Source organism: Eupeodes corollae, chromosome 1, assembly GCF_945859685.1.
Source record: "Eupeodes corollae chromosome 1, idEupCoro1.1, whole genome shotgun sequence".
Classification (NCBI taxonomy): domain Eukaryota; kingdom Metazoa; phylum Arthropoda; class Insecta; order Diptera; family Syrphidae; genus Eupeodes; species Eupeodes corollae.
This window is the reverse complement of record NC_079147.1, coordinates 17,835,558-17,862,463: the sequence shown is the minus strand read 5'-3', so window position 1 is coordinate 17,862,463 and position 26,906 is coordinate 17,835,558. Positions and strand designations below refer to the sequence as shown.

General features: G+C 35.1%; 2 protein-coding genes across 2 annotated transcripts; both read left to right on the top strand.

Moving 5' to 3' along the window:
• Positions 1 to 792: 792 nt before the first annotated feature.
• LOC129948006 (probable cytochrome P450 28d1) lies at positions 793 to 11,234 on the top strand. Its single transcript, XM_056058843.1, has 15 exons — positions 793 to 928; positions 996 to 1,103; positions 1,178 to 1,279; positions 1,346 to 1,765; positions 1,828 to 1,951; positions 2,012 to 2,275; positions 2,340 to 2,500; positions 7,158 to 7,396; positions 9,445 to 9,586; positions 9,651 to 9,758; positions 9,826 to 9,927; positions 9,995 to 10,414; positions 10,476 to 10,599; positions 10,662 to 10,925; positions 11,005 to 11,234. Exons 1-15 carry the CDS (start codon positions 827 to 829, stop codon positions 11,166 to 11,168), a joined length of 2,844 nt encoding a protein of 947 aa, XP_055914818.1. The 5' UTR covers positions 793 to 826; the 3' UTR covers positions 11,169 to 11,234.
• A 7,750-nt stretch (positions 11,235 to 18,984) lies between these two features.
• Positions 18,985 to 23,787, top strand: LOC129942690 (probable cytochrome P450 309a2). Its single transcript, XM_056051737.1, has 8 exons — positions 18,985 to 19,222; positions 22,021 to 22,162; positions 22,227 to 22,334; positions 22,402 to 22,503; positions 22,571 to 22,990; positions 23,054 to 23,177; positions 23,231 to 23,494; positions 23,569 to 23,787. Exons 1-8 carry the CDS (start codon positions 19,029 to 19,031, stop codon positions 23,730 to 23,732), a joined length of 1,518 nt encoding a protein of 505 aa, XP_055907712.1. The 5' UTR covers positions 18,985 to 19,028; the 3' UTR covers positions 23,733 to 23,787.
• The last annotated feature ends 3,119 nt before the right edge of the window (positions 23,788 to 26,906 follow it).

Sequence of the window (26,906 nt, the reverse complement as noted above, 5' to 3'; positions counted from 1 at the left end):
TTTGTATCTTTTGAGCACCGCCGTAAGGTTTCATGTCTGTCATTATCTTATCGCTAATTTCATAAACAATGTTCTAGTGAAATAGCCAGCGGCATTTCTCTGTTCAAACAATTTAACAGTAATACCCGTTTTTGTAGGAATTCCCTTTAGTTTACCCTTCAGCCCAATTTCGGACGCTCAGTAAAGCATAGAAATTTTTTTTAGTCGCACTACTAGAATTTTCGTTTTTTCTGACCAAATCATTTAGTTCTTCTTGCCGTAAATGGTGGTCTAAGTTGATCAATCTGATTCTATCTCGCTTACAGATGGAGGTTGCGGTGGTGGCCACTTTTCACTGTGAGGAAGAGGTTTTGTTACGGATTCTATATCAGGATACACAATTTTATCTCTTGTCTTGAACGAACATCCCCTCAGTATATTCAGACAGAAATAACAGTCAGTTACGTGATTTTTTTGTTCCCTCCAAATAACAGGTTTAGAAAATGCCATTGTGGGTACCTTTAGACCATCCATTTTTTCGGACATCTCATTGTGGAAGATTTTTATTATTTTTCTGTTACGACATGAACATTAGGGATACCGAAATATATATTTGGACAAACTGCAAAAAGTCGTGTTGACCAGTGTTATCGTTAAAATAAAGCCCAATTTTTGTACACACATATCTTGATAATAAAAAGTAGTGGCGAACACCATTTTTTTGTGTTATTAGCAAACATTTTAAATAGTATTTTTTACGAAAATTGTTGATACATTGAAATTGATAAAATTATTTTCTTTCCTTAGAAAATACAAGAAGACTAGTGAAAGATTCATTGGAATATACATGACAAGAAACCCTTACATTCTGGTAATAGATCCAAGTCTTGCTCGAGAAATTATGGTTACCAATTTCAAAGCATTCCATGACAATGAACCGTCTTTATGGGTAAAACACTTTTGATTTCCAAGTTAAGTTTAATGAAATCATAATCTCATTTCTTTTTTTCTTCTAGGCCAGTCCGGATAAGGAAGAAGTCGCATCACGGAATCCATTTATGACCTCTGGTTCAAAGTGGAAGCAAATCAGGAGTGAATTTGTAGCGGGATTAAGTCCAAGCAGGGTTTGTTTAAAACAAAAAAATAAAGCTTAAAACTTAACTTAAGCAAGTGATAGATGATCTAATTTTTTTTTCAGATCAAACTTGCATATCCGATTGTGTTGGAAATCAGCAAGAAGCTTGTCAGCTATGTGAAGGAGACAACTCAGAAATCAGGCAAAAAGATTGAAGTTAAAAATGTGAATTTAAATTGTTCTTCCGTGAAGCACTTTATTCTGAAAACTTTCTTTTTTGTTTCGGTACAGCTCTGTTACAGATATACCACTGAAATTGTTGGAGACTTTGTTTGGGGCATTAATGCTGATGCTCTGAATACCAACGAAGCACCCAATCAAATGTTAGAAATGTCCAGAAAGCTGCTAAATGATTCGTTTATGCAAATTGGATTCTACTACCTATCGGGACTGTTGCCACGTTTTGTTGCAAAAATGTTGACCTCACGATTTTATCCCGAAGGAACTGATAATTTCTTCTCACAAGTTCAAAAAGATGCTCTTGCAATGCGTCTTAATAATAAGAACGATCGTGCGGATTTCCTCAACTATATGATTCAGCTGCAGGAGAAGAAAGGTATAAGTCATTTCGATACTGTCGGACACAGTTTGACTGTTTTATTGGATGCTTTCGAGACAACGGGTTCTATTATTGCTCATACTTTGTTTTTTGTAAGTAAATCAGCTTTTAAAAAATATGAAAGAGTAAATAGAAGTTTTTGTGTCTGAATTAGTTGGCTGATAACCAGAATGCCCAGAAAAAGTTAAGAGAAGAAATCATGGCTAATGTAGATGAAAACGGTCTTATTAGTTTCGATACTTTGTCGGAACTACCATATTTGGATCAATGCATCAGTGGTGAGTATCTTTCTTCTTAATTTAACTTAATGATCGAATGTAAGTTGTTTTTATTTGAAGAAACAATTCGAATCATTACTGTTATTTCGGTCACCTCAAGAAGATGCACTGAGGAAACATATTTGGAAAATAGAGAAAACCACAAGGTTAAGATCAAACCAGGAATGATTATCTATGTTCCAACTTATGCCATCCATAATGATCCGGATATTTACCCCAAGCCAGAGGAATACATTCCAGAACGTTTTGATAATGGTCGAGCAAAGGAACTCAACCAGAAAGGGCATTTCTTTCCTTTTGGTGATGGACCAAGGATTTGTGCTGGTATGTATAACACATATATACATAACTTGGCAACAGGATGTAAAATTATTTGTTTTAATTTTAGGAATGAGATTAGGACTTTTGGAAGCGAAAACTGGAATTTTTGAAATTATTAAAAATTTTAATTTAAAGAAAAGCGAACATTCTGCTAAAACGATTGATCCGACTTCATTTCTTCTTGGTTTAGGTGGTGATTTGTTTGTGGAATTTGAACAAATAGATCAATAAATGTTGTAGGTATTTGTTTTATTTAATGTTAATGACTAATATTAGAAATAAACTAATGAATGTATATTTATGTATCAGTATTCAATTTGTGAAACAATATTTACTGATTGAAAATTAGTTGAACGATCGCACATATTTGGTAATTATTCAACTTTCAAGTTTCCCAATTATTTCGACAGACGTAACTTTGAGGTAATCAAGGACTTCGTCTACCTACTAACTTCTTAAAACAATTTAGGAATACAAGCAAGCTTTGCAATGGGCTTGTAGTTGCGTATACCCGACTTGTTACCTTTCTTGAAAATTGGTGTTAGAAATGACTTCTTTCAAGCAAAGCTTGAATATGAACGTAAGGGGTTCAGCTTAAGTATTACTACAGTTTTTTAATACTATCGGGGGAATACCATCGGGACCGGATTAACAGTCACAATTCAAAACGGGTAAAGGATCAAGGTCTGTGCCCTTTGCTACAGGTGGATTGCGAAAATGAGTGAAGATAATGAAAATATACTTCATCAACTGCTTCCGGGCTATTTACAAATGCCTCACGGAAATTTGTTGCGAAAGCGTTACAGATATCAAGTTTCCAAATTTATTTAGGATTCTCTTTTAAAGAGTTGCCCATGTCAGTAACATAGGTAACTAGAATATAAAAAATTAAAAGGGGTTTTAAATTCGTTTAAAAGTTCAACATAAAAAGAGAAGTTGATTGGGGACAAATTTCTGAGGTGAGTTTTTCATGCCTTATTTCTTTTGTTACGCAGTAAACGCAAATTTTTAACATACCAAAGGTGGTAAATTTTTGGATTTCTTGATTTCTTTAAAGGTAGATTTTTTTGCAAACAATTATTAAAGAGAAATTCTAATTTATCGGCAATTCCAGAAATCTTCAAACAATAACTGGAAATAAGCTCTTCTAAAATCAAAATCATATAAGCAATAAAAGGAATTACTGTGTCCAGTAAGCTGATTACTTAAGTAAATAAAAATGTACAAGGGAAGGGGGGAGGTGTGATATTTATCAATATTAGAAATACTTGATCTAGATTTTAGAAAAAGAGTACTAATAGCGTCAAAAGAAAATACTAAATCAAGAATTTGATTTTGAAATTCTTAATAAAGGTTGTTTGCTGGAAATCAGTAAGAAAGATTTTATCGAGACAAGATAGTTCCAATTGTGAAGAAGAGAGAAGAGAGAGAGGCTTTAAAGCAGGATTCAGATGGAAGTCAATGTTTTTTAAATTAAAAACACCTAGAAATTAAATATTGGTGTCAGAGCTGGAAAAATTTATAAGAAAGTCTAATGCCAAGGAGAGTTCGCTATAAACAGACTCTAAACTTTTTTGAAGGAATATAAAGGTTTAAAATGAAAATAGTCTGAGTATGTTATCTTACACAAACCAGTTTAATTGAGAGTTGAAATGATAAAGATACGGAAGAAGAGAAATGTGTATTTTTTAAGGAATTTTATGGAATTTTTGATCGAGGCAGCGGGGGTGAACTTTTTGGTTATCTTAAAAGCTTGAGGCGTTTACAGTTCAATTGGAGGATATCTGGAGAGTCGTACTTACTGGATATTAAAATTGGCAATGAAAAAATGCATATAATACCTGTGTACTTTAATTGCAACCACTGGCAACGAGATTTTGAAACACTTAGTGACACACAGCAAGATACTGATACGTCAAATTGGATGCTTATAGGTGACTTTAATGGCAGGATTGGCGTGTCACAAAATAATTTCATCAGTACGAAATCCTATAGATTTTTAAAGCTATTTCGAAAACACAACTCCCAAGAATTCAGGGCATTGTACTCACAGGCAAATAGGGAGTTCAAACAAATGTGTTACCTGAAAAAGGCAGCTTTTGAGAGAAGAAATATAGAGGTCATCAATAGTGCACGTTGTTCAACGGATTTCTGGAGAGCTGTGAAAAACGTTAATGGTATAAGAAATATCATCGCTTTAGGCCTGCAAGCACCAAGTTTAAAAAACCACATCAAAAACCTCCTCAATTCAAAGATAATTTCACCACTGGTCCAATATGCTGAACCACTAATGCTGTATGAATTTCTAGACGCTCCTTTTGAGTTTCAGGAATTACAAGAAGTCATATCGAACTCCAAAGTGAATAAAGCCCCTGGTAATGACCGTATTTCTTTTGAATTCTTCAAAAACGCAACAGATGATTTCATTTCATTGTTAACCATTGAATTTAACAGAATCTTCGACCATGCAGCAGTTCCCGACAGCTTTAAAAAATCCATTATATATCCTCTCCTCAAAAAAGGAAACCACAAAGATCCATTTAACTACAGGGGGATTTCCTTCCTTAACACCAGTGCTAAACTATTTGCCGGTCTGATTCACAGAAGGCTAACACAATGGGTTAATGAGAGAAAAATTTTGTTCGAATACCAGGCGGGATTCCGAAAAAATTACTCGACAGCAGACCATATATTTTGAATTTACAATACTGCTGATACTTACTTGAAGAAAAAGAAGAAATTATATGCGTTTTTTGTTGATTTCCGTGCAGCCTTTGACTCAATTGTGCGAGATGCGTTTTTCTATAAATTATTTGAGTTAGGACTGTCCAGTAGGAATATTAATATTCTGAGAGCGTTGGATTTGCTCTATCAGAGGAGTTTCCAACAACAATGGGCCTAATACAAGGCTGTATTCTAAGTGCCTTGCTTTTTGTGCTGTTCATTAATGACATAACGGATACAGTCAGAGGTGGAATACAAGTTGGGGGAACAACGATTCCTGCGCTTATGTATGCAGATGATATAGTCTGCTGAAACGGTGGTTGGAATGCAACTTATGATGAATAGATTAGGAGATAACTGCAAACACTAGAATCTGGTAGTAAACTTACAAAAATCTAAAATGATGGTGTTCAGAGGAGGAGCGGGCAAACTTTCAGAAAGCGAAAAATAGACCTTTAATGGAGATGCTGTGGAAACTGTGCGAAAGTACAAATACTTTGGAGTCCTTATAATTTCAAACCTCAACATGAAGAGGCACCTGGGCGGAAAATTATCCTAAGCAAAACGAGCGGTTTCAGCTGTATGGGAGCGATGCATCAAGAAAAAGCAAAGGTTATTCCGCTCTACAGCAGCGTCGATTCTTTTATGTGGGGCGCAAGTCTATGGTTATCTTTCTTTCGAAGCTGTAGAGAAATTTCTTCGATACTTTTTAAAAAGGATTTTTCGTCTATCAAAAAATACCCCAAACTATATGCTTTATTTAGAAACGGGGACACCACCTATGATAATGGAACTCTTAGCGTGCATTTTAACTATGTTCTCAAGGTTATGGAGATGAAGAATGAAAGAATTCCAAAAATAATTCTTAATAATATGATTCGGACGAGAGGATCAATAATGGAGGAGTGGGAGGGCCTGGCAACCGAATGCGGTACAAATTTATTGGTTGGTAAAGATGAAAACTTGTCTTCACTAAGATTCAAGTTAACGACATTCTCGAAAAACTTGGAAGTGTTCTGTATGACAGAAATGTAGTGGAAGCCAGATCCTCGGTGTTTAGATGCTTTTACAGCCGCCTTGAATACAACCTTGGAAGCAATATGTACGTACCTACTTACCGGCAATTCAATTAATAAGATAAGCATTGTTTTCAAAACAAGAGGGGAATTATTGAATTTGATCAGATCTGATCTTCCAATACTTTGCAGCCTCTGCAATATGGAGACGCGAGGAGATAACTGTCATTTCATTGCAATATGCCCTGTTTTGAAAGAGTTTCGGATAAGGTATTTTGAGAGGAGATTTAAAAATGATTGTTGGTTTCTTGACAGCTTTGATAGGGATGGAATTGTTTATTACTGTTCTAGTAGTGAAGTCACTATTAGAGGTTGAATTTGAGTCGAAAATTGCAGGCATAGGGTGATGTTGATATTAGTTCGTTTTGAGGGGGGTGTAGAATTTCTAACAAGCACAGAATTTTCTTTTGTTTGTCAGGTACACTTGAGCTAAATCATAAGTCAAAGTAGCTATTCAAAATCCTTAAAAAGTTTTAAAATGTCAACTTTAAAAGAAGGCATTCTACAAGCTAGTTGGGATAAAGAAAGCTTACGGCATTCCTGACAATACCAGTAAGAAAATTTCAAATTTGCAATTTTTTCAATAACTTCTATGTCAAATTCAATATTTAATAAGACTTTTTTTTTCTAAAGTCCAGTTTTTAGTTTATCCTGAATTAGAAAAGCTTAATATACATCAACTAAGAGGTTGTATATTAATGTTGTAAATCATTTATTTCTTTGAACTAACTGAGGCTCAATTTAAGCTCTTTCCTAAAAACCAAGAACTTTTTCATGGTAAATTCCTGTTCTTTAACAAGAAATATTAATATAAATCCTTTTATTTTACAGCTTTTATCTATCAACCTATCTTTGATCAAGTGCAAGAAAATACATTTTTGTGTAAAGAGCCTATCTCTTAATCGAATTTTAAAAGCTTTTCTTATCCATAGAAGGAGATCTTATAGATTGTACGCACATCAAAATGATGAAATTTTTATTCATAATGTTTAAAGTTTTAATAATTCCTTAAGATCTTATCAACTCAAAGCTCTACACTCTTCATTTATAAATAAAAACGGTGTATTTTTACTTGATTAACTTAGTTCGTGTTTAAATCTCTTTACGTCAATATATTGATAGAAGTTAAAATGGAAATTTGTACGTTTATTTTGTGTTGCCTTAGTGCAGTTCTGGGGGCTATTTACTTGTATTTATCTTGGAATTTCAATTTCTGGAAGAAACGGGGAGTAGCAGGTCCTGAACCAAAATTGATTTTAGGAACTATTCCTTGCATTATCAAAAGGGACCGCAATTTAGCCTTTGAATTGCAAGACTTATATGAGTGAGTGAATGTTATAATTGAACATCATATATGTTCTCTAATAGGCCAATTTATAAAAAGTTGCAAAGGGAATAATAAAAGCTCATTTGCTTAGTTTTCCTGAAATTGTTCAGAACTTATTCACACAATTTCTGGCTTATTTCGTGGAAAGCTTCACTAATTCCATCTACAAAGTCCTGAATTAATTCTGGAGCTTTGCAATAAACCGAATCTTTTAGTAGCCTCAAAGAAAAGAGTGTAAAGGTGTTAAATCACAAGATTGATGGTCATCATCACTACGAAAAATAACAGAGTCTTAAATTTTTTGTAAGAAATGCAATTGTTTCTTGTGTAAGGCCGTTTTGCAGAAATAAACAGTAATTACTATCTTAATTATGAATCACAGCACGGTAACGCAAATTTTTCTAACAGTTGCAATAACTTTTTTTTAAAATTGAGGCCATTCCAAAAAACGGGCTAAGCGATAAAGATGTCGTTTCAATAAAAATCCGGATCTTATTACCAAGAACTCAACCAGTGAAAATACAACAATGCTGGTTATTGAGCTCTTGCTCTGATTCTTAATTCAAAACATTGTTAAGTGTTATTAGTTAAATGAAAATTTGGAGAGATCAAAAGCAAACCGCCAAATCTGGTTTTTCGTCAGCATGACGGACTAAAGCCGTAATTCTCAGGTGTTCTTGTGCGATGCACATGTTTTTAATGACTTAGTGACGCTACAGTCCGGAACGAACCTGACTAACACACTTCTCCAGCCAGCTGTCTTCAATTTTGTACACCAATGTTGTCTGAGATCTTCTGGGGGCTTGAGCGTTACATGAACCCCATCTAAATCGTTTTACTTTAAAACTTAATTACGACAGAACGGATCCCACACGCTATGTTTAGGTGGCTGAAGCTGCTTTGGTTGGATTAATTCAGAGGTTCTACTTTTTTTTGTTAAGGGCAAACTATTCTGAGATTTCACTCTATACCATACATAATTCTATATTTTGCGGATAAATTGATGCATGCTCCCTACCAAGTCATCGCCTGCTGCTTCCAATAGTTCGGCAGCGATGCCGCCAACTCCAGAAGCTTTGTTTGACTTCAGTTTAGATATAGCTATCTTCACTTCGTCAGGATCGGGTATTCTGATTTGTTGTTCTGCTTCGCCGAGATTGAGTGGTGCTATCTCCCTTACAGCGGAATTCGATTCGCCGCCGCCTCCGTTATATAATTTGGCGAAGTGGTCTTTCCATATTCTCAGCATAGACTGCGCTTCTACTACGATGTTCCCCTGATAGTCCTTACAGGCTTCGGTTCGTGTCTGTAAGAACGTTTTTGTTAAATTTACGAACCTCATTTCTTCTCACGCTCTCTTTTTTCCGGGGAGCCGGATAAACAGCTCCTTACAAGTCTGGGCTCCGAATATGTCGATAAGGTGTTTACTAAGTGTTTCAACCCAACTATAACTGTAGACATCCTTGTTGATTCCATCTCGCAAATATCTCCGCTGCTTTCTGGATAAGGAGAGGTGCTTTAGTGAGAACCCCTTCTCCCCCTCTCTCGCTTAGTACCCCACACAAATGTTCACTAAAGTTAGAACACGATCTCCATTTGAGATACTAGGCACCCGATGTTGATAGACAGCGGTGAGTTTTAAGAAAAAACTTGTGGACTTTGGTGTCATCTTGTCTACCATTTAAGCACACATATTTTTAAAAGCTTCAATATTATCAACGGAGAAAATGCTTCACAACGATCAAAAAATGCTATAAATTTGCGAGCTGTGACTGCAAAAATTTGATGGACCGTTACATTTTTACTAACTTCATATAAATAACAAATAAGAAACATGAAAGCTTTAACGTTGACAGCTTTTCAAAGAGCGGTCTTTCCAGAAATGGCCGAACCCTATCAAACTGTTGAGTTACTTAGATGGAAATAGAAATGACTCCGTCATATTTTAACCTGATACAATTTTTCTAACTATAATTGTATCAGTGATTTGCTTAAAACAATTTAAGCGCCTGAAAGTTCTAAAATAAATATCTTTTTAATACTAGAAAATACAAGAAGACTGGAGAAAGATTCATTGGAGTTTTCATGACAAGAAATCCTCAAATCTTGGTCATTGATCCGCTATTAGCTCGAGAAGTAATGGTAACAAACTTTAAATGTTTTCGCGCTAATGAACAAACTTCATGGGTATGTACAATTCAACTTTTTATTAAATAAGTCACTACAAAGTCTAAAAGTCTTTCTTTTATAGGTAAATAGAAAGTTAGAAGAGGTATCTACCATGAATCCGTTCTTGAATTCTAATTCAACTTGGAAGGAATTACGAAGTGATGTTATTGGAGGACTTAGTAACCAAAGGGTTCGTATTTCATAATTTCACAATCTTTAACGAGCTTTTTATGTGAATGGAAATATTTTAATTTAAGATAAAACAAGCATATCCTATTGCTTTGGAAGTCTGTAAGAAGCTGAATAACTTTATTAAGGCACATTCTCAAAAATCAGATCACAAAATTGAAGTCAAAAGTGTGAGTACACAAAATTAAGCCATTCACTAAAAGAGGAAAAATTTGATATGCTTTAAAAAATCTTTAGCTTTGCTACAAATATACCATTGAAATCATATCTGACTTTGTTTGGGGTGTGAATGCCGATGCTTTGAACATAGACGAACCCCCAAATCAAATGTTGAAGATGGCTAGAAAATTGGTCGATGATATCTTAACGAACATTGGACTTCATTATTTGTGGGGTCTAGCCCCACCATTTTTACGAAATCTCTTTGCTGGCCGGTTTTATCCCATTGAAACGGACAATTTCTACACTCAAGTCCAAAAAGATGCCTTAGAAATGAGACTACGCCATAAGACGGATCGTTCGGATTTCCTTGACTATTTGATTCAATTGCAGGAAAAGAAGGGCATAAGTCATATGAATATGGTTGGACATAGCGCGACGGTTTTACATGATGGTTTCGAAACAGCAGGGAATGTGTTCACCCATACTTTGTATTTCGTAAGTCTTAGCGATGTTAAAATTTTTAAGATCGATAACTCCTTATTTACACCACGTATAGTTGGCCAATAATCAGACAACTCAGAATAAGCTTAGGGAAGAAATAATGGCCAATTTGGATAAAAATGGCTGTCTCAGCTATGATGTTTTGGTAGAACTTCCATATTTGGAACAGTGTATAAATGGTAAAGAAATTTGGTCTTATAGTCGTTTTATTTTTTTGTAAGCTTAAAGTTTCGAATTTTAGAAACACTCCGTTTGGTAACTCTTATTCCTGTTGCCACAAGAGTATGCAGTGAAGAGACAACTTTGGAAAATAGAAAAGGCCACAAAGTAAAAATTGAACAAGGAATGGTTGTTCACATTCCCACGTATTCGTTCCACAATGATCCGGAAGTATATCCCAAACCAGGAGACTATACTCCGGAACGTTTCGATAATGGTCGAGCAAAAGAACTGAATCAGAAAGGGCACTTACTTCCATTCGGTGATGGACCAAGAATTTGTGTCGGTAAGAAATAATTTATTATAAAAATATCATGGTTTCAAAGAATTAATATATTTAAAAACAATTTGTTTTCGTTGTTTAGGAATGAAACTTGGAAAGTTAGAAGTTAAAGCTGGTCTTGTTGAAATATTGAAAAACTACTATGTTAAGAAAGCAGATAATTATGAACGATTTATTGATCCAACATCATTTCTACTTGGTTTGAGTGGTGATATATTTTTAGAATTTGAAAGTATTCAAGAGTGACATGACAGTGTTTAAATATTGTATAATTGCATTAATAAATTGAAATGGGTCCTTGGCTACGATGGAGTCTTAGAGCTTTGTGTTTTTAGTTTCTGTGAACAATATTTATGTGGATGTTAAAAATTGGTAATAGAGTAAAAACTTAGAACTATACCTGTTAATTTGAGTAGGATATGTTCAAAAGATGATAAATTCAGATCGATGTTTTTTCAAATACTATTTTAGAAACAATAGAATCTTGCGTTTTCAAGAAATGCAACAACCGACTTCCTGCATATCGCCTTCAAGTTAAACTATACAATGAGAGCATAACTGAGGAAAAAGTCATTTTGGAATATTGCCAAAATAATTAGAAACAAAAACAGATAATTTACCATTCTAGAAAATGGTAATAATTTGGTTTACGAAGACACAAAATAAAGCGTATGTCCTTGCATCAACTTGTTTGAATAACCATTTGGAGTATCAGTGATGGTGAAACCAAAAATCTTGTAAAAATTTTGTAAGCCTGTTTGGCTCTAAAGTTCTAAACACACAAAATATTGACACCCATGCATAAGGTCAACTCACCACCATAGAAAATGTAAAAAATTTTGTTTTCAAACTGAAAGTGAAGAAGTCTGATGAAACAGCTAAAGTTATACCTTTTCCAAAGACTGGGAATAATTTTAAACTTCCACAAATCTATCGACCAATTAGTTTGTTAAGTAGTTTTCGCAACATTTTGGAATAGTTTTAAAAGAAAGATATAAAAAATTGCTGATCTATTGAACGTATTCCTAATGAACATTTTGGTTCAAAAAATTTCCCAGTACTACTCACCTAGTGCTGATACTCTATGCCAATATGTGAAACAGAACCGTTAGCTTGGCAAATCAACTGGCCCCATTTTAGTTCTTTTTGGCGTAATGGAATAGTGGACAAATTAGTTTGCTCAGTCTCTCCAACTTATTTAACCCTAAGTTTCTTGTCTGATAAGTATTTTAGTGTTTATGCTAATAACATTTCTTCAAATTGTTACCAAGTCGAACAAGGATCAGTGTTAGTGCCATTCCTGATGCTGATAAGGTACAACCTCTCTTCTTTAGTAGAAAAAGAACGTCTAATTTTCTTTCAAGAAATCCGATATATATTAACGGTGCTAATATAAATTGTGAAACGAATGCAAGGTATCTAAGAGTTTGCATAGATCAAAAACTTATCTCCAAAGAACATATTGCGAACACGTTAAAGCAAGTCGGTATTGCGATAGAACTTCTACTGCTCGCAATAGGAAGTCAGGTCTTAGTAACGTCAATAAAATTATAATTAGTGGTTATAATTACTTGAATCGTAACTGGCTTAGTCATCTGGCTATTTTGGCAGCCAAAAATGTTGATGTTGACGAAATTAACTTCCAGATACAAGAGTTGTTACGAGGTGATCCCATATGTCTTTTCATTCAATCGATATTGTTGTGAATGAAAACGATAGTGTGAATTTTCAAAATTCACTAAAAACTGACTATACGACTACGACATCAACAATCACTTTGAAATTGATTTTGAAACGAACTTTTTCGCAGTTTTGGCTATTTGGTATACAATGATGGACTTTCCGACAAGATAATGCACCAATACATACGGCAAGGACAACAAAAGCTGGGATTCAGGGGCAAAATGTGAACCTATTACCATGGCCCCCATATTCTTCCGACCTGCACATAATGAAAAACGTGAAGGGATAACTATCAAGAAATGTCTACCAAAGAGGACGACAGTACCAAAAAACCGAAGATATTATTATAGCCATAAAACGGTCCTGGGCGCAAATTTCGCTCAATTATCTTGTTACTTGAAGTAATTCAAAAATCAGGAGGCATCACACATTATTAAAAAATAATTTTAGTCCGTTAAATTAAACCAGTATTTTTAATTTCTTTATTTCGGTGGGTCTTATAGGTAAATTTAAATCTTGTCCCTATTTATGTGGCAAAAAAACAGACACCTCCTTCTTCGAAAAAACCACCAAAAAACTTTTACATACCTCATGCATTCCAAAATTGGGGTTTTCCAAGAAACCTTAGGATTGACTAGGACCCGAATGTGTCGATTTCTCTACTTTATCAGGAATTAAATCTCTCTTAGGGCACATTTTATCGTTTTTTTCTTCAGCTACATTTCTGTTTTTGTGTTAATAAACAAAATTGTTGTATTGAGGGTTCTGAAAATCCTCAAGTTATTGAAGAAAGGCCATTAAATCCAAGAAAAATCACTGTTTGGTGCGCTCTTTGCTCCGGAGGTGTGATCGGACCTTCCTTCTTCGAAAACGACGATGGAATCACTGCCACCTTCAATTCGGAGCGTTATGGTCATGGTACGACTTTTTTTGCCTGCTATTAAAGAATACGAATACCACTTGGAGCATATGTGGTCGCAGCAAATCGATGTCACATGCCACACAACTCCAGCGAATATGGCTTTATTGCAAGAGACATTTCCTGGCCGCGTAATTTCTCGTCGTAAAAACCTTTAACTTTTTAGTATTTTCAAACCAAAATTCGAAAGGTTATGGTTGAAATACAGCATAATATGTATCAAAAAGTGGTCGAAAACTACCTCAAAAGAATCAATGCCTGCAACAATTCGCTTGGTGGCTACTTAAATGATATAGGGCTTAAACATAACGTTTTAACTTTATAATAAAAAGAAATATCATGTAAAACAAATATTTTTTATGTGCTTTGTTTACTTTTGAAACCGTAAAAAATAAATAAATAAGATAGCGGAACGGTCTTTTAAAAACTAGGGCCTAGTGGCTTACAACTCTCAATAGTTCATGTGTACGAGCTTTGTTGTCAGGAATGGAAGGGACCTACAATTTCAAGCGGAATCCGAATGGCTGATTTGAAAAAGCAATCAACATGACAAGATTAACTCTTGAGAATTTGTAAATTTTTTGCAAGACCTCTGCCATGACAGTCCAACACCCTAATCATCACGCTACGGGTGCTACTAATAACATTATATAACGTTTTTTTTATTGTCTCCTCTTTTGATAAGCTTTTGGTTGCAAGTGGGTGTTTTATATGATTGCCGTTTTTATTTTCTCTGCTCTTGACTCCCCTATTTTTCTGTGTGAAAACGAGATTACCTCTATTCGTGTTTGAGGGGTCTCGTCTTGTGAACGAGCTGTCACACTTCTATTAGAAATGCCTTTGGTTCTGTTATCACTTTCGGACTTAATCAAGTTAATTACAAAATTCACCTCGATGGGCTTCATCGTTTACTTTATGCTTGCTTCTGCGTGGTTTGCTTTGTATTGTATGTTGTTCTGGATTTCACAATAGTCGATGCTGGGCTTTCTTAGCATCAACTCAAGTGGGGCAGGTCTAGAAGTGTTAATTATGTAATCTTTGCTGGAGGTAAATATGCCTGAACATACAGTGGCGACCGCAAGGGGAAAGATTATTATTATTAACTTCCCATAGGAAGTTATTGTAATGGGTCCGATTTGTCAAATTGAAAATTTTGACATTTCTCGACGTTTCAAGGTCCCTAGAGGCGAAATATAAGATTTTTAGAAAGATGTCTGTGCGTGCGCGTATACGTCCGTACGTCTGTACGTTCGCGACGTTTTTTTTGCCGTCCATAGCCCAAGAACCAGAAGGAATATCTATTTCAAATACATTTTGTTATATAGATAATAAGGCAGAAAGATGCAGAAAGGGCTCTCAAGAAAATTGCGTGGTGGTTTTTTTACCATAGCAGTTTGAAAAAAACATTTTGAACATTTTGGTTAATCCTAAATATCTTGCGAACCAAAAACGCTAGAGACTTGAATTAAATTGTATATAATATATTGTAACGTGATACAACGGTTTTTTTTTATAAATAAAAAATAAAAATCTAAAAAGAAACATTACTTAAAGTTCGTAAAAATTGCATATCGATTCAAATATCTTTTCAAAAACTTGAAATTTGGGCTTCAATCTTATTTTATCTTATAAGAAATATTGTTTTCAACTTTTTAAAAAATGTTGAGAAAAATCGTATAGACAGTTTTTTTTTAAATAAAAACCCTAAAAAAAAAATGTATAAAAGTTGGTAAAAATTGATTTTCGACTGAAATATCTTTTCAAAACTTTGAGATATTGGCTTTAATTTACTTTTAACTTTCAAAAAATCTTGTTGTCAACATTCAATTAAAGTTCGAAAAAAATCGAACTGACATTTTTTTTACAAAAAAATAAAAACCGAAAAAAAAATTAACAAAAGTTGGTAAAAAATGATTTTCGACCCAAATATCTTTTAAAAACTTTGAGATAATAGCTTGTAATTAATTTTTTCTTATAAGAAATATTGTTTTCAACATTATGACAAATTTTGAGAAAAATCGAATTGACAGTTTTCTTACAAAAAATAAAAACCTAAACAAAAAATGTATAAAAGTTGGTAAAAATTGATTTTCGACTCAAATATCTCTTCAAATTATAATTAATATTGGCTTCAAACTAATTTTATCTTATAAGAAATATTGTTTTCAACATTTGGTAAAATTTAAAAAAATCGAATTGACAGTTTTTTTTAACGAAATATAAAACTCTAAAAAAAAACAATACTAAAACTTGGTAAAATTTTATTTACGACTCAAATAGCTTTTCAAAAATTAAAAATATTGTCTTAAATTTTTTTTTATTTCACAGAAAATATTGTTTCCGATATTCAGTAATTTTTATATAAAAATCCAACAGTCCGTTTTTTCATAAAAAATAAAATCTACTAAAATAGTACTCAAATTTGGTAAAAATTGATACGAGTACATATAGACAAACTTTTAAGCAAGACAAATCGACAGACGGGATGGGAAGTTATCAGTGTGGGTCGCATCCCAGCCTCTTTTTATTATTATCTTTTTTAGTATTTATTCCAGCAATATATCTTTTAATATGATTATTTAAAATTCTCAAGCTCTGTAGCAGCTTCTTTTACAGTTATATTCTGTTGATGAAATGTTTTTTCACAACACAATACGAATTTTCATCTGAAAAATCACATTTATTCTGTTCGTTAGTTTCGCTTTCTTTCTTGCGAAGAATTGACAATTCCTTCAAGAGTAATTCTTGTCATGAAAAAGTGTTTCTCAAACAGTACAGGTTCCTGACAACAGTACTCGCACACAGGAATGGTTGCGAGTTGTAAGTCACTAGGCCCTGGTTCACCACGGACTGTTGCACGACCTAATTTATTTATTTATTATAAACCTTATCGTCCAGTGCTTTTTGTTGAAATGTTTGTATTGAACATATCGTCCGCGGTTTAAGGGCTGAGGTCGATCATCTAATGAGTAATTCCATGACCTTGTAAAGGGACTTAAGTGTAATTATACTTCGTTTAGAGAGAGAAAGTTTAACAATTTTTAGGAACAGAGCTCTAGCAATCACATGTGTGTGAGAGGAAATTCATCTCATACAATTTTGGAAACTATTCAGAACCGAAAAAAGTTTAACAAGCCAGAAAGGCCTGCAACGCCTATATTCGAGGAACCAAATTTTTACATGAACAAAAATTATGGCGAAAAATACTGCAATGTCCCAAAGACAGTAGGAATTTTTGGTCATTTGTAAAAAACATGAGTAATTTTTCCTCTTCGTCGGTTCCTACGCTCAATGACACTCCTTTAGTTAGCTCTATTGATAAAGCTAACTTATTTGCAAGGCAGTTCGCCGAAAAATTCCACCTTACCAGATAGTGTCATGACTCCCCCAGTTCTTGAACGCGTAAATGATTCTATGGGACCAATATTTTTTCGTACTTGAACTGTGGCGAGAGTTCTTAAAGATCTCAACATTCATAAATCCACTGTCCCAGATGGTATCCCCGCTATTATTTTGAAGAAGTGTTCTTCCACGCCAGCAAAACCACTGCGTAAGCTTTTCCATCTATCCTATTCTTCTGTGCTCGTTCCGAGTAGTTGAAAAGCTGCATTTGTTCAGCCAATTCCAAAAAAAGGCGCATCTTCTTCTCCCACATATTACCGACCGATAGCACTAATGTCCCTTCTTTCTAAGGTCATGGAAACGCTGATTAATTATCAGCTTAAGAAATATCTTGAGGAACGGAAGCTTCTTAATGACCGGCAATACGGCTTTCGTAGGTGATCTCATGGTTCATCTCATCGAACATTGGAACAGATCTTTACATCGTTTTGGAGAAAGTAAGATTATTGCACTTGATATTTCAAAGGCATCTTGCTCTCTTATCGAAAATGCGTGCTTTTGGTATCGACGAATCTCTTCTTCGTTGGATTAGAAATTTTTTTTCGAACCGTTCAATACAAGTTGTTTTGGACGGATTCAAGTCTGAAACTCATAAAATAAACGCTGGTGTGCCCCAGGGCTCCGTTTTACTTCCTCATTTTTATAAATGATCTCCTGTCTGCTACTTCTAATCCAATACTTTCGCTAACGATAGCACTCTTAGCTTTTCATATTCGTTTCCAGTCTCACAACCCTCCTCTTCGGATGTGGAACAGCATTGTACAATGGGGAATAAAAAATCGTGTGGAATTTAATGCTTCGAAAACGCAATGCTGTCTTGCATCGTTAAAGCGCGATAAACATTCTTTGCCACTATCTATAAGTGGCACTTGCATCAATGAAACGGTTTTTTGAGACGTTGCAAGAAATTTTTCTCTCCGTCTGATCTGGCTACAATCTACAAAACCTATATACGTCCGAAACTTGAATATAAACTTATTTCTGGGCTGGTGCTCCAGTAACTTATTTAAGCCTCTTGGACAGTATTCAAAAAAGAGCTTTTAAAATGATTGGTGACATAAACATCATCAACTCGTTTACATCACTCAAACATCGACGCAAGGTTTCTTGCCTCACCCTTTTTTACCGTTATTTTAACGGACTATGCTCTAATGAAATAGCCAGTTGCATTCCTCCCTTTAAACAATTTAACCGTAATACCCGTGCTTCTAGGAATTCCCTCCAGTTTACCCTTGAGCCCAACTTCGGCCGTACTATGAAGTACAGAGATTCTTTTTTTAGCCGTACTAAGCGAATGTGGAACGCCTTACCACGCTCTATCTTTCCCTGTCATTGCAATGTTGAGAAATTTAAAACCAATGTACACCGACACCTTCTATGCAACCCTTCTCTCTTTTCCTAATGCTCACACTGTGTCTTTGGCATATTAAAGGTATAAAAAAACCCTTTTAGTGTTTGCTAATTATAAAAAAAAGTCAAGTTTTTAGTAAGATTTTTTTCCCTTAGGTCAATTACTAAGTTGTTACAGAGTTAGAATAGTTTAATATGCATCCACTTAAAGGCAAATTTTAATTGATTATTAAAGAGAAGCAGGGTTCAAACTCAGGGAATAACACATCAAAAGATAGGATGTAGTAAAGCATTTATTCCTTTAAACTAACTCAGACACAACTTTAGCTCTTTCCTTAAAATCAAAAATTTCAAGGTAAATTTATTTTCCGAATCTAGAAATGAGAGAAAAATAGGCCTTCCTACACAAAACAGATTTACTGTTAAAAAATACTAATACGTTTGTTTTACAGCTTTTATCTATCAACCCTTCTTTAGTCAAATGCAAGCAATTACATTTTTGTGTAAAGAGTCTTTCTCTTAATAGAATTTTAAAAGCTTATCTTATCGATAGATGAAGATCTTATAGATTGTTCGCACATCAAATGATGAAATTTGTATTCATAATGGTTATGGTTTTCATAATGCTTAAAGTTTTCTTATCATCTCAAAGCTCTACACTTTTCATTTATAAATAAAAACGGTGTATTTTCACTTGATTAACTTAGTTTGTGTTTAAATCTCTTAACGTTAATATATTGATAGAAGTTTAAATGGCAATTTTTATCCTTATTTTGTGTTGCCTTAGTGCAGTTCTTGGGGCTATTTATATATATTTATCTTGGAATTTTAATTTCTGGAAGAAACGCGGAGTAGCAGGTCCTGAACCAAAATTGATTTTAGGAACTATTCCTTGCATTATCAAAAAGAATCGTAATTTAGCCTTTGAATTACAAGACTTATATGAGTGAGTGAATGTTATAATTGAACAACTTATATTCTTTAATAGGCAAATTTATAAAAAGTTGCACTGGGAATAATAAAAGCTCATTTGCATTGTGCAATAATAAAAAGTGTATACAAACTTATCTTTTACACATTTTACCTAACAATAAGTCACTTCAAACCTTGTTTACGTTTTCTATAAAAATATTTACTTATTGTAAGTACACAAATTGGTGTGAAATCTCAAGTGTGTTATTTTTGAAATACGTACATATTTAAACTGACAAGTTGAATGACTGATATTTTTTGTTGGTGTTTCAAATAACTAATTCTTATCGTGTTTTAAAAATATGTTGCCATTAGTTTCTTCTTTTTAGCTATTATTATCTGAACTTATGTTCTGATATCTACTAATTACTAACTTGACATTGTACAGGGTTCTCCAATAAGAGGTTTCATTTAATCAATGATTTTGTCTTTCATTGCAAAGAGTGAAGCATGCTAATATCATTGGAAAACGCTATTAACCAAATATTTTCTGAAATTTTTCATCGCTATTTCCCACATTTCTGGCCTGGTCCTTTATAGCTTCACGAATTCCATCATCAAAGGCGTGAATCAATTGCGAAGTTATGTAAAAGACCTTTTAATAGTCCCAAAGAAAAGAGTGTAAGTGTGTTAAATGAAAAGAAATTAGTGGTCAATTGTGATCACCTCTTCGATTAATAATACGGTCAGGAAACCCTTTTGGCAGAGTTGCAATTATTTCCTCATCATCATTCCCAGGAAGCCGATCAGTGTAGATACGACTTTTCTAGTTATTAAGTTCCTCTGTCAACTAATCATAAAAAGCCTTCAGATCCAAACCTTTATATTAAAAATAGTGGGAATTTCTAACTAAAAGGATCAGAGGAAAATCGACAAAACTGAGTTTTTTTTACTTTTACCAACAGTTTAAATATTTGCCACCAATTTTAAGATTTTTAACCGAGAAGGTGCTCTACAACCGCCCAAAAGTTCTTTAGTTTTGCGAACTGTGACTTCAAAAATGTAACCAATTTTGTGTCGAATTTGAACAGTGTGGTAGCCAATTTTTGGTATAATTTTGTCCCACTGGCAAAGAAAATCCGATGTTAAATGATGACAACTTCAAAAGTGAAAGATACCAAAACTGTAGAAACCGTGTGAATCCGAAATATGGTTAACAATTGAGCGTAATATTATAACGATGCAAAGGTGGAGACGTGTAATTTTTGTAAAAGAAACTTTACAGAGCATAATTAAGAGCAACTCAGTTGAAAATTGTGAGAGGATATTTGTAGAATTAAAAAATGGGGACCAACAACTTCTTCTGGGTCTAATCTACAGACTTTCCAGGAATGTTTGTTTTCTTCATTTTTTTTCTAAATTAGAAGAAATGCAAGTTACAGTTGAGGAACTTAGCTCAATTAATATTTACCCAATGAAATCATTTTTATAATTTCGAACATACATTGCTGGATTTTTTGGAGCAAAACTTTGCTTGCTGATCAATTATCGGTTCCAGTGTTCTCCAGAAACTCCTAACCTACGGCCTTAAAGTAGATATTCGCCTTAATATCTTCGAATACTAAGATTTTTGGGATTTCTTTTACTTCACAGTACTGTTTTAAGTGTAAATTTGGATCTTATTCTTTTAAAGTCTTCCCCTATCCAACAAGTAGAATAATTCAAAACTTAAGACTTTTCGATACCCATGTTCATTTTAAAAATAAAACCTCCCTTCCATCCAGAAAACCTTGGTTCATAGAGAAGATGCAATTATTATTAATGAAACAGCTCGCGTTGGCTTACAAGCGATGTTTTTTTTATCAACTATATTGTTCAATTTGAAACAAAACGGTCTTAACGATACGTACAGCACAGATTAAATTATTCTCTGGTCGTTTAATATTTGCCAAACCAGGAAACAAATTTGGCAGATACTTAAGCAAACTGTAAGTCCAAATATAATCAGATTGGAGATTGTATATTAACAACTTGAACCCAAAAATCGTTTCCAGCGTTATCTCCAACTGCTCTTTTAATACCACTATAGCCCACGCGTATAATAGCGAAAGGCAAACATTTTTCCAGGATTTAAGTCCCCCAGGTGTGATAATTTTAGGCCAATATCTCCTACCCTTTTTCTGAAAATTAAAAAAAAAAATCATCCAAGCTCAAATATTTAGATTTCTTCCGTAGGAAAAATACTTGTATTAAAGCGGTAATAGATGTCACAGAAGATATTCGAAAGACCATCGATCCTGGGTTAATAGAAGTGTTAAGGTTTTTGGGATTTTCAAAGCCTTTAAAACTCTTAAATTCGTGTTAATTTTTCTTCTATTGCAGTCCGGCTAATAAACTCTTTCTTAATTAATAGACTACAAGCTTTCGAACTTAAAGTTAAAGTTCTTTCCGAATTTGTATTGAAAAGTATTAGAGTACCACAGGGATCTATTCTGAGTCCCCTGCTATTTTGAATTTATGTCAATGAACTTCCTTTTATTGTAAAACACTGCACAACTGGTTTGTTTGCTAATGATGCTCAGTTATACGTAAGTTGTCCGTTGGGACTCATCGAGATCGAACATACTGTAATTTATATGAATGAAGACCTTGAACTAATAAAGCACTGGTCATACAATCATTTCGCCTGTTATTGACTTATGACTAAATGTTGAGTTATCAAGATAGAATTGTACCAGTAGAAATGAGAATGCCATCGTCATTTCTTTAACCTGAAAATATCTAGCTTTTATCGTCTAAAATTTCCAAAATTGAATATTTTTTTTATACTAGAAAATACAAGAAAACTGGAGAAAGATTTATTGGAGTTTTTATGACAAGAAATCCTCAAATCTTGGTCATTGATCCGCTATTAGCTCGTGAAGTAATGGTAACAAACTTTAAATGCTTCCGTGGTAATGAGCAAACTCTATGGGTATGTACAATTCAGCTTTTTATTAAATAAGCCACTATAAAGTTTAAAAGTCTTTCTTTTATAGGTAAATAGAAAGTTAGAAGAGGTATCTACCATGAATCCGTTCATGAATTCTGGTTCAATTTGGAAGGAATTAAGAAGTGATGTTATTGGAGGACTTAGTCCCCAAAGGGTTCGTATTTCATAATTTCGCAATTTTTACCAAGTTTTGTATGTGAATGGAAATATTTTAATTTAAGATTAAACAAGCTTATCCTATTGCGCTGGAAATCTGTAAGAAGCTGACTAACTACGTTAAGGCTCATTCTCAAAAATCGGACGGTAAAATTGAAGTCAAAAGTGTGAGTACACAAAACTTAGACATTCATTAAATAAGGAAAAATCTTACATACTTTGAAAAATCTTTAGCTTTGCTACAAATACACCATTGAAATCATATCTGACTTTGTTTGGGGTGTGAATGCCGATGCTTTGAACATAGACGAACCCCCAAATCAAATGTTGAAGATGGCTAGAAAATTGGTTGATGACTCCTTTATGAAAATTGGACTTCATTATTTGTGGGGTCTAGCACCACCAATCTTTCGAACCCTCTTTGCTGGTCGGTTTTATCCAATAGAAACCGACAATTTCTACACTAAAGTCCAAAAAGATGCTGTAGAAATGAGACTACGCAATAAGACGGATCGTTCGGATTTCCTCAACTATTTGATTCAACTGCAGGAAAAGAAGTTCATAAGTCATATGAATATGGTTGGACATAGTGCGACGGTTTTACTTGATGGTTTCGAAACAGCAGCCACCGTGATGGCTCATACTTTGTATTTCGTAAGTCTTAACGATGTTACCAATTTTGAAAGATGATCGATAACCTTTTTTTATTTTTAATAGTTGGCCAATAATCAGACATCTCAGAATAAGCTTAGGGAAGAAATAATGGCTAATTTGGATAAAAATGGATGTATCAGCTATGATGTTTTGGTAGAACTTCCATATTTGGAACAGTGTATCAATGGTAATGGAATTTGGTCTAAAAGTCATTTTTTTAATAATAATAATAAATTTCAGAAACACTTCGGTTGATAACTCTAATTTCCGTTGCAACAAGAATATGCAGTGAAGAGACAACTTTGGAAAATAGAAAAGGCCACAAAGTAAAAATTGAACCAGGAATGGTTGTTCACATTCCCACGTATTCGTTCCACAATGATCCGGAAGTATATCCCAAACCAGGAGACTATACTCCTGAACGTTTTGATAATGGACGAGCAAAAGAACTAAATCAGAAAGGACACTTCTTTCCATTTGGTGATGGGCCTAGAATTTGTGCCGGTAAGCAAGCATTTTTTATTAAAATGTCATGGTTTCGAAAAAATACAGCTAAAAATACTTTGTTTTGTTTTTAGGAATGAAACTTGGACAATTGGAAGCTAAGGCTGGTATTGTTGAAATATTGAAAAATTTCTATGTTAAGAAAGCGGATAATTATGAGCGATTTATTGATCCAGCATCATTTCTTCTTGGTTTGTGTGGTGATATATTTTTAGAATTCGAAAGTATTCAAAAGTGAAAGGACAGTATTTAAAAATTGTACAATTGTGTAAATAAATTGAGGTATTATTCTAGTTCCGATGGAGTCTTACTGCTTTATGTTTGGAGCTTGGGGCTCCAGTAAGAAAAGCCTTTCCATCCTCAACTTAACATCGTTTGCTGTAGTTTTTTTGCTGGTGTTGTGTTTGTAATATATATATTGCAAAAATTAGGCTTTAAAAGTTCCTTGACTGTATTATTTCTCAATATAGGGCTTCTGAAAACCCACAAGAGCTTTTTGATTGACTTCTCCGCAGTCCCAAAGTCACTGTGAAGTGTTGCATTATTCGAAACTTTATTCTTCGTCAGTACTTTTTTTAGGAAAATGGTCAGAATGTCACTGTCAAGCCAACATAGATCGTTACTTACAAATCCTGCGTGATTTTATTTTGCCGGAACTGTGAAGTATCACGTTAATACTTTGTATGGTTTTTAAAAGATTGGGCAATTTGCAATACATCAAGAACAACAGTGAGGTGACCGGGGCATCGCATATTGGCAAAAATCGTACTGCAATGCATTAAATAACTCCTTAAGGCTACAGGACGGTAGGTTGTCAGAGGATTTTGAAATCAGTAGCGGATTCAGACAAGGCTGTATTCTGTCGCCAATATTTTGTTTGCTGGTGATTAGCGACGTATTGCGAGCAGCTTTCTCAGGTAGCAGAGAAATCCAATATACTTTGACATTCTATTTAAAGCACTTGGGTTACGGGGATGATGATCCCTTCATAGAAGGACAGGCCAGGAACGTATAGACTCTATAATACGAACGCGTAAGTGCCAATGGATTGGACATACGTTTGGAAAAGGTAACGACTGGGAAGACAAAATGAGAGTCATAGATTTAGCCAGTCGCGGTACACACCGTGACTCTGAAGAACCAGCTCTTACAATCTCAGTCGTACGCAGGCCTCACAATCCGTAAGGAAAGGAAAGTTTAAAGTGTGATGAAAACACAACGTATAACCTCCGATGACGGCTGATAATCTGATAATGTTGACACCCCCTCCCCCCCAAACGAAAAACTGACAACGATTTATGTGTATGTACATGGAATGTGCGTACACTCAACCGACCACGCAAAAGCAGAGCAGCATGCCGATAACCTCGCCGAAATCAAAAGTGATGTGACAGCCCTCCAGGAGATGTGATGGAATGGGCCACGCAGTAGGAAGGCTGTGATTTCTAGTGTCTACTCGATGGGAGGAAGCGCTTATTTGGATTTGGTTTTGCTGTCAGAGGAAACTAAGGCAAAGAGTTTTAAGGTTTCGGAGAGAAAGCGAAAGAGTGATCACAATCGTCATTAAGGCCAAATTCCACCACCTGAGCCTTATCAGCGCTCATGTCACTACGGAAGAGAAGGATGACAATAACAAAGAGGAATTCTATGAGCTCCTCGTCATAACATATGAGCAATGTTCCAAAAACAATGTTAAAATTCTCCTGGAAGATTGGCAAAGAAGGCATCTTTGGTAGGTCAATCGGAAGGCATAGCCTACACGACATCACATCTGGAAACGGACTCAGGCTTATCGACTTCCTCCTCGAGGAGAAGATTCAACGTTGGAAGACTGCAGCAGGAGGATACCACCAATGCCTTTGCCGACCGAGTATCCCTAGAGCTTGCGAGAAACCCTACAACGGACGAGATGTGTCCAGAGACCCACTGGCAGCTTTGCAAACAATCCATCAGGAATGCTGCAGAAGAGGTGCTAGACTTCTCACAGCCGCTACCAAGGAACCCCTGATTTGTGTCTGAATGTGCTCAGGCAAACAAAGCCAAAACGGAGGCAAACAGATTGTGGCATGCAAAGGAGAACACGATCTTCCCGTCAGCTCTGCGTCGACAAGAGAAGGGATTAGAACCGCTTGCTTAGAAGAAAGAAAAAAGCCCATGAGCAGCGTGAAGGCGAGGAGTTTCAGGGGTTTTTTAACAGGAAACAGGTACTGAGCTTTTATAGAAAAGTCAAAAAGGAAACAACGGCACTCACTAGCCTCCCTGGAGCCTGCAAAGATAAGGAAGGGAATACCGTATTCGAGACGCAGTCAAAGCTAAAAATCTGGAGAGATCATTTCAACCAGCTGCTTTATGGTGACAAAGTCAACTATTCCTCCAGCGAGCGGCCGCGTCAAATCCATTTGGTTGTCGATCTAGAGTTCCACCCACCCGACCAGAGTGAGATCCAACAAGCCATCAACAGGCTGAAGTCGAACAAAGCGGCCGGTGATGACGGTATGCAGGCGGAGCTTTTTAAGTTCGCTGGAGCAGATCTGGTAAGGAGCATGCACCAGCTAGGTACTAAAATTTGTTCGGAAGGAAGCATGCCCGACGAGTTGAACTTAATCACCATCTGCTCGATCCATGAAAAAGGTGACCGCCTTCTCTGCACCATTTACAGAGGCATTAGCCTTTTAAACATGACGTACAAGATCTTGTCCAGCGTATTATGTAAACGCCTAAAGCCATTTACTGACGAACTAATTGGTCCTTACCAGTGTGGCTTCATACCTGGAAAATCTACCATCGACCAAATTTTCACTTTACGCCAAATCCTGGAAAGGATCTAAGAACATAACATCGAAACACAACATCTTTTTATCGATTTTAATGACGCTGGAAAATGCTCGTTCATGCGTCAAAATTGGAAGAGACTCGACCGAAAGCTTCGACAAGGCGATGCGCTGTCATGTAGCTGCTTCAATATTGTTCTTGAAAGAGTGGTGCGCAACACCAACGCCAATACAATTGGCACCATCTTTCGAAAATCCGCACAATATCTTGAATATGCAGATGACATCGATATTATGGGAAGAACAAGACGAGCAGTGACGGGTGATTTCTCTAATGTCGAGTCTGAGGCAAAGAAAATGGGTCTTGACATTAACGAGGACAAAACGAAGTATTTACTGTCGTGAAATAGAGTCGATTTACACCGTAGACTTGATCAAAACGTGACAATTGACAGGTATAACTTCGAGGTGGTAAACGAATTTGTTTATCTGGGCACTGCTGTTAAATCTGCTAATGACATCAGCGCGGAGATCAAACGCAGAATTACCCTTGCTTATCGCTGTTTCTTTGGCCTTAGTAAGCAATTGAGGAATAAGGCCCTATCGCAAAGTACCAAAGGACACTTTACAAAACTTTAATC

Excerpts from the sequence above, each read along its gene's own strand:
- LOC129948006 (XM_056058843.1), top strand. The coding sequence starts at position 827 with ATGACAAGAAACCCTTACATTCTGGTAATAGATCCAAGTCTTGCTCGA. Across the intron at positions 929-995 it reads ACAATGAACCGTCTTTATGG|GCCAGTCCGGATAAGGAAGA; the intron begins GTAAAACACTTT and ends TTTTTCTTCTAG. Across the intron at positions 1,952-2,011 it reads TTTGGATCAATGCATCAGTG|AAACAATTCGAATCATTACT; the intron begins GTGAGTATCTTT and ends TTTTATTTGAAG.
- LOC129942690 (XM_056051737.1), top strand. The coding sequence starts at position 19,029 with ATGGCAATTTTTATCCTTATTTTGTGTTGCCTTAGTGCAGTTCTTGGG. Across the intron at positions 19,223-22,020 it reads GAATTACAAGACTTATATGA|AAAATACAAGAAAACTGGAG; the intron begins GTGAGTGAATGT and ends TTTTTATACTAG. Across the intron at positions 22,991-23,053 it reads TGGCTCATACTTTGTATTTC|TTGGCCAATAATCAGACATC; the intron begins GTAAGTCTTAAC and ends TATTTTTAATAG.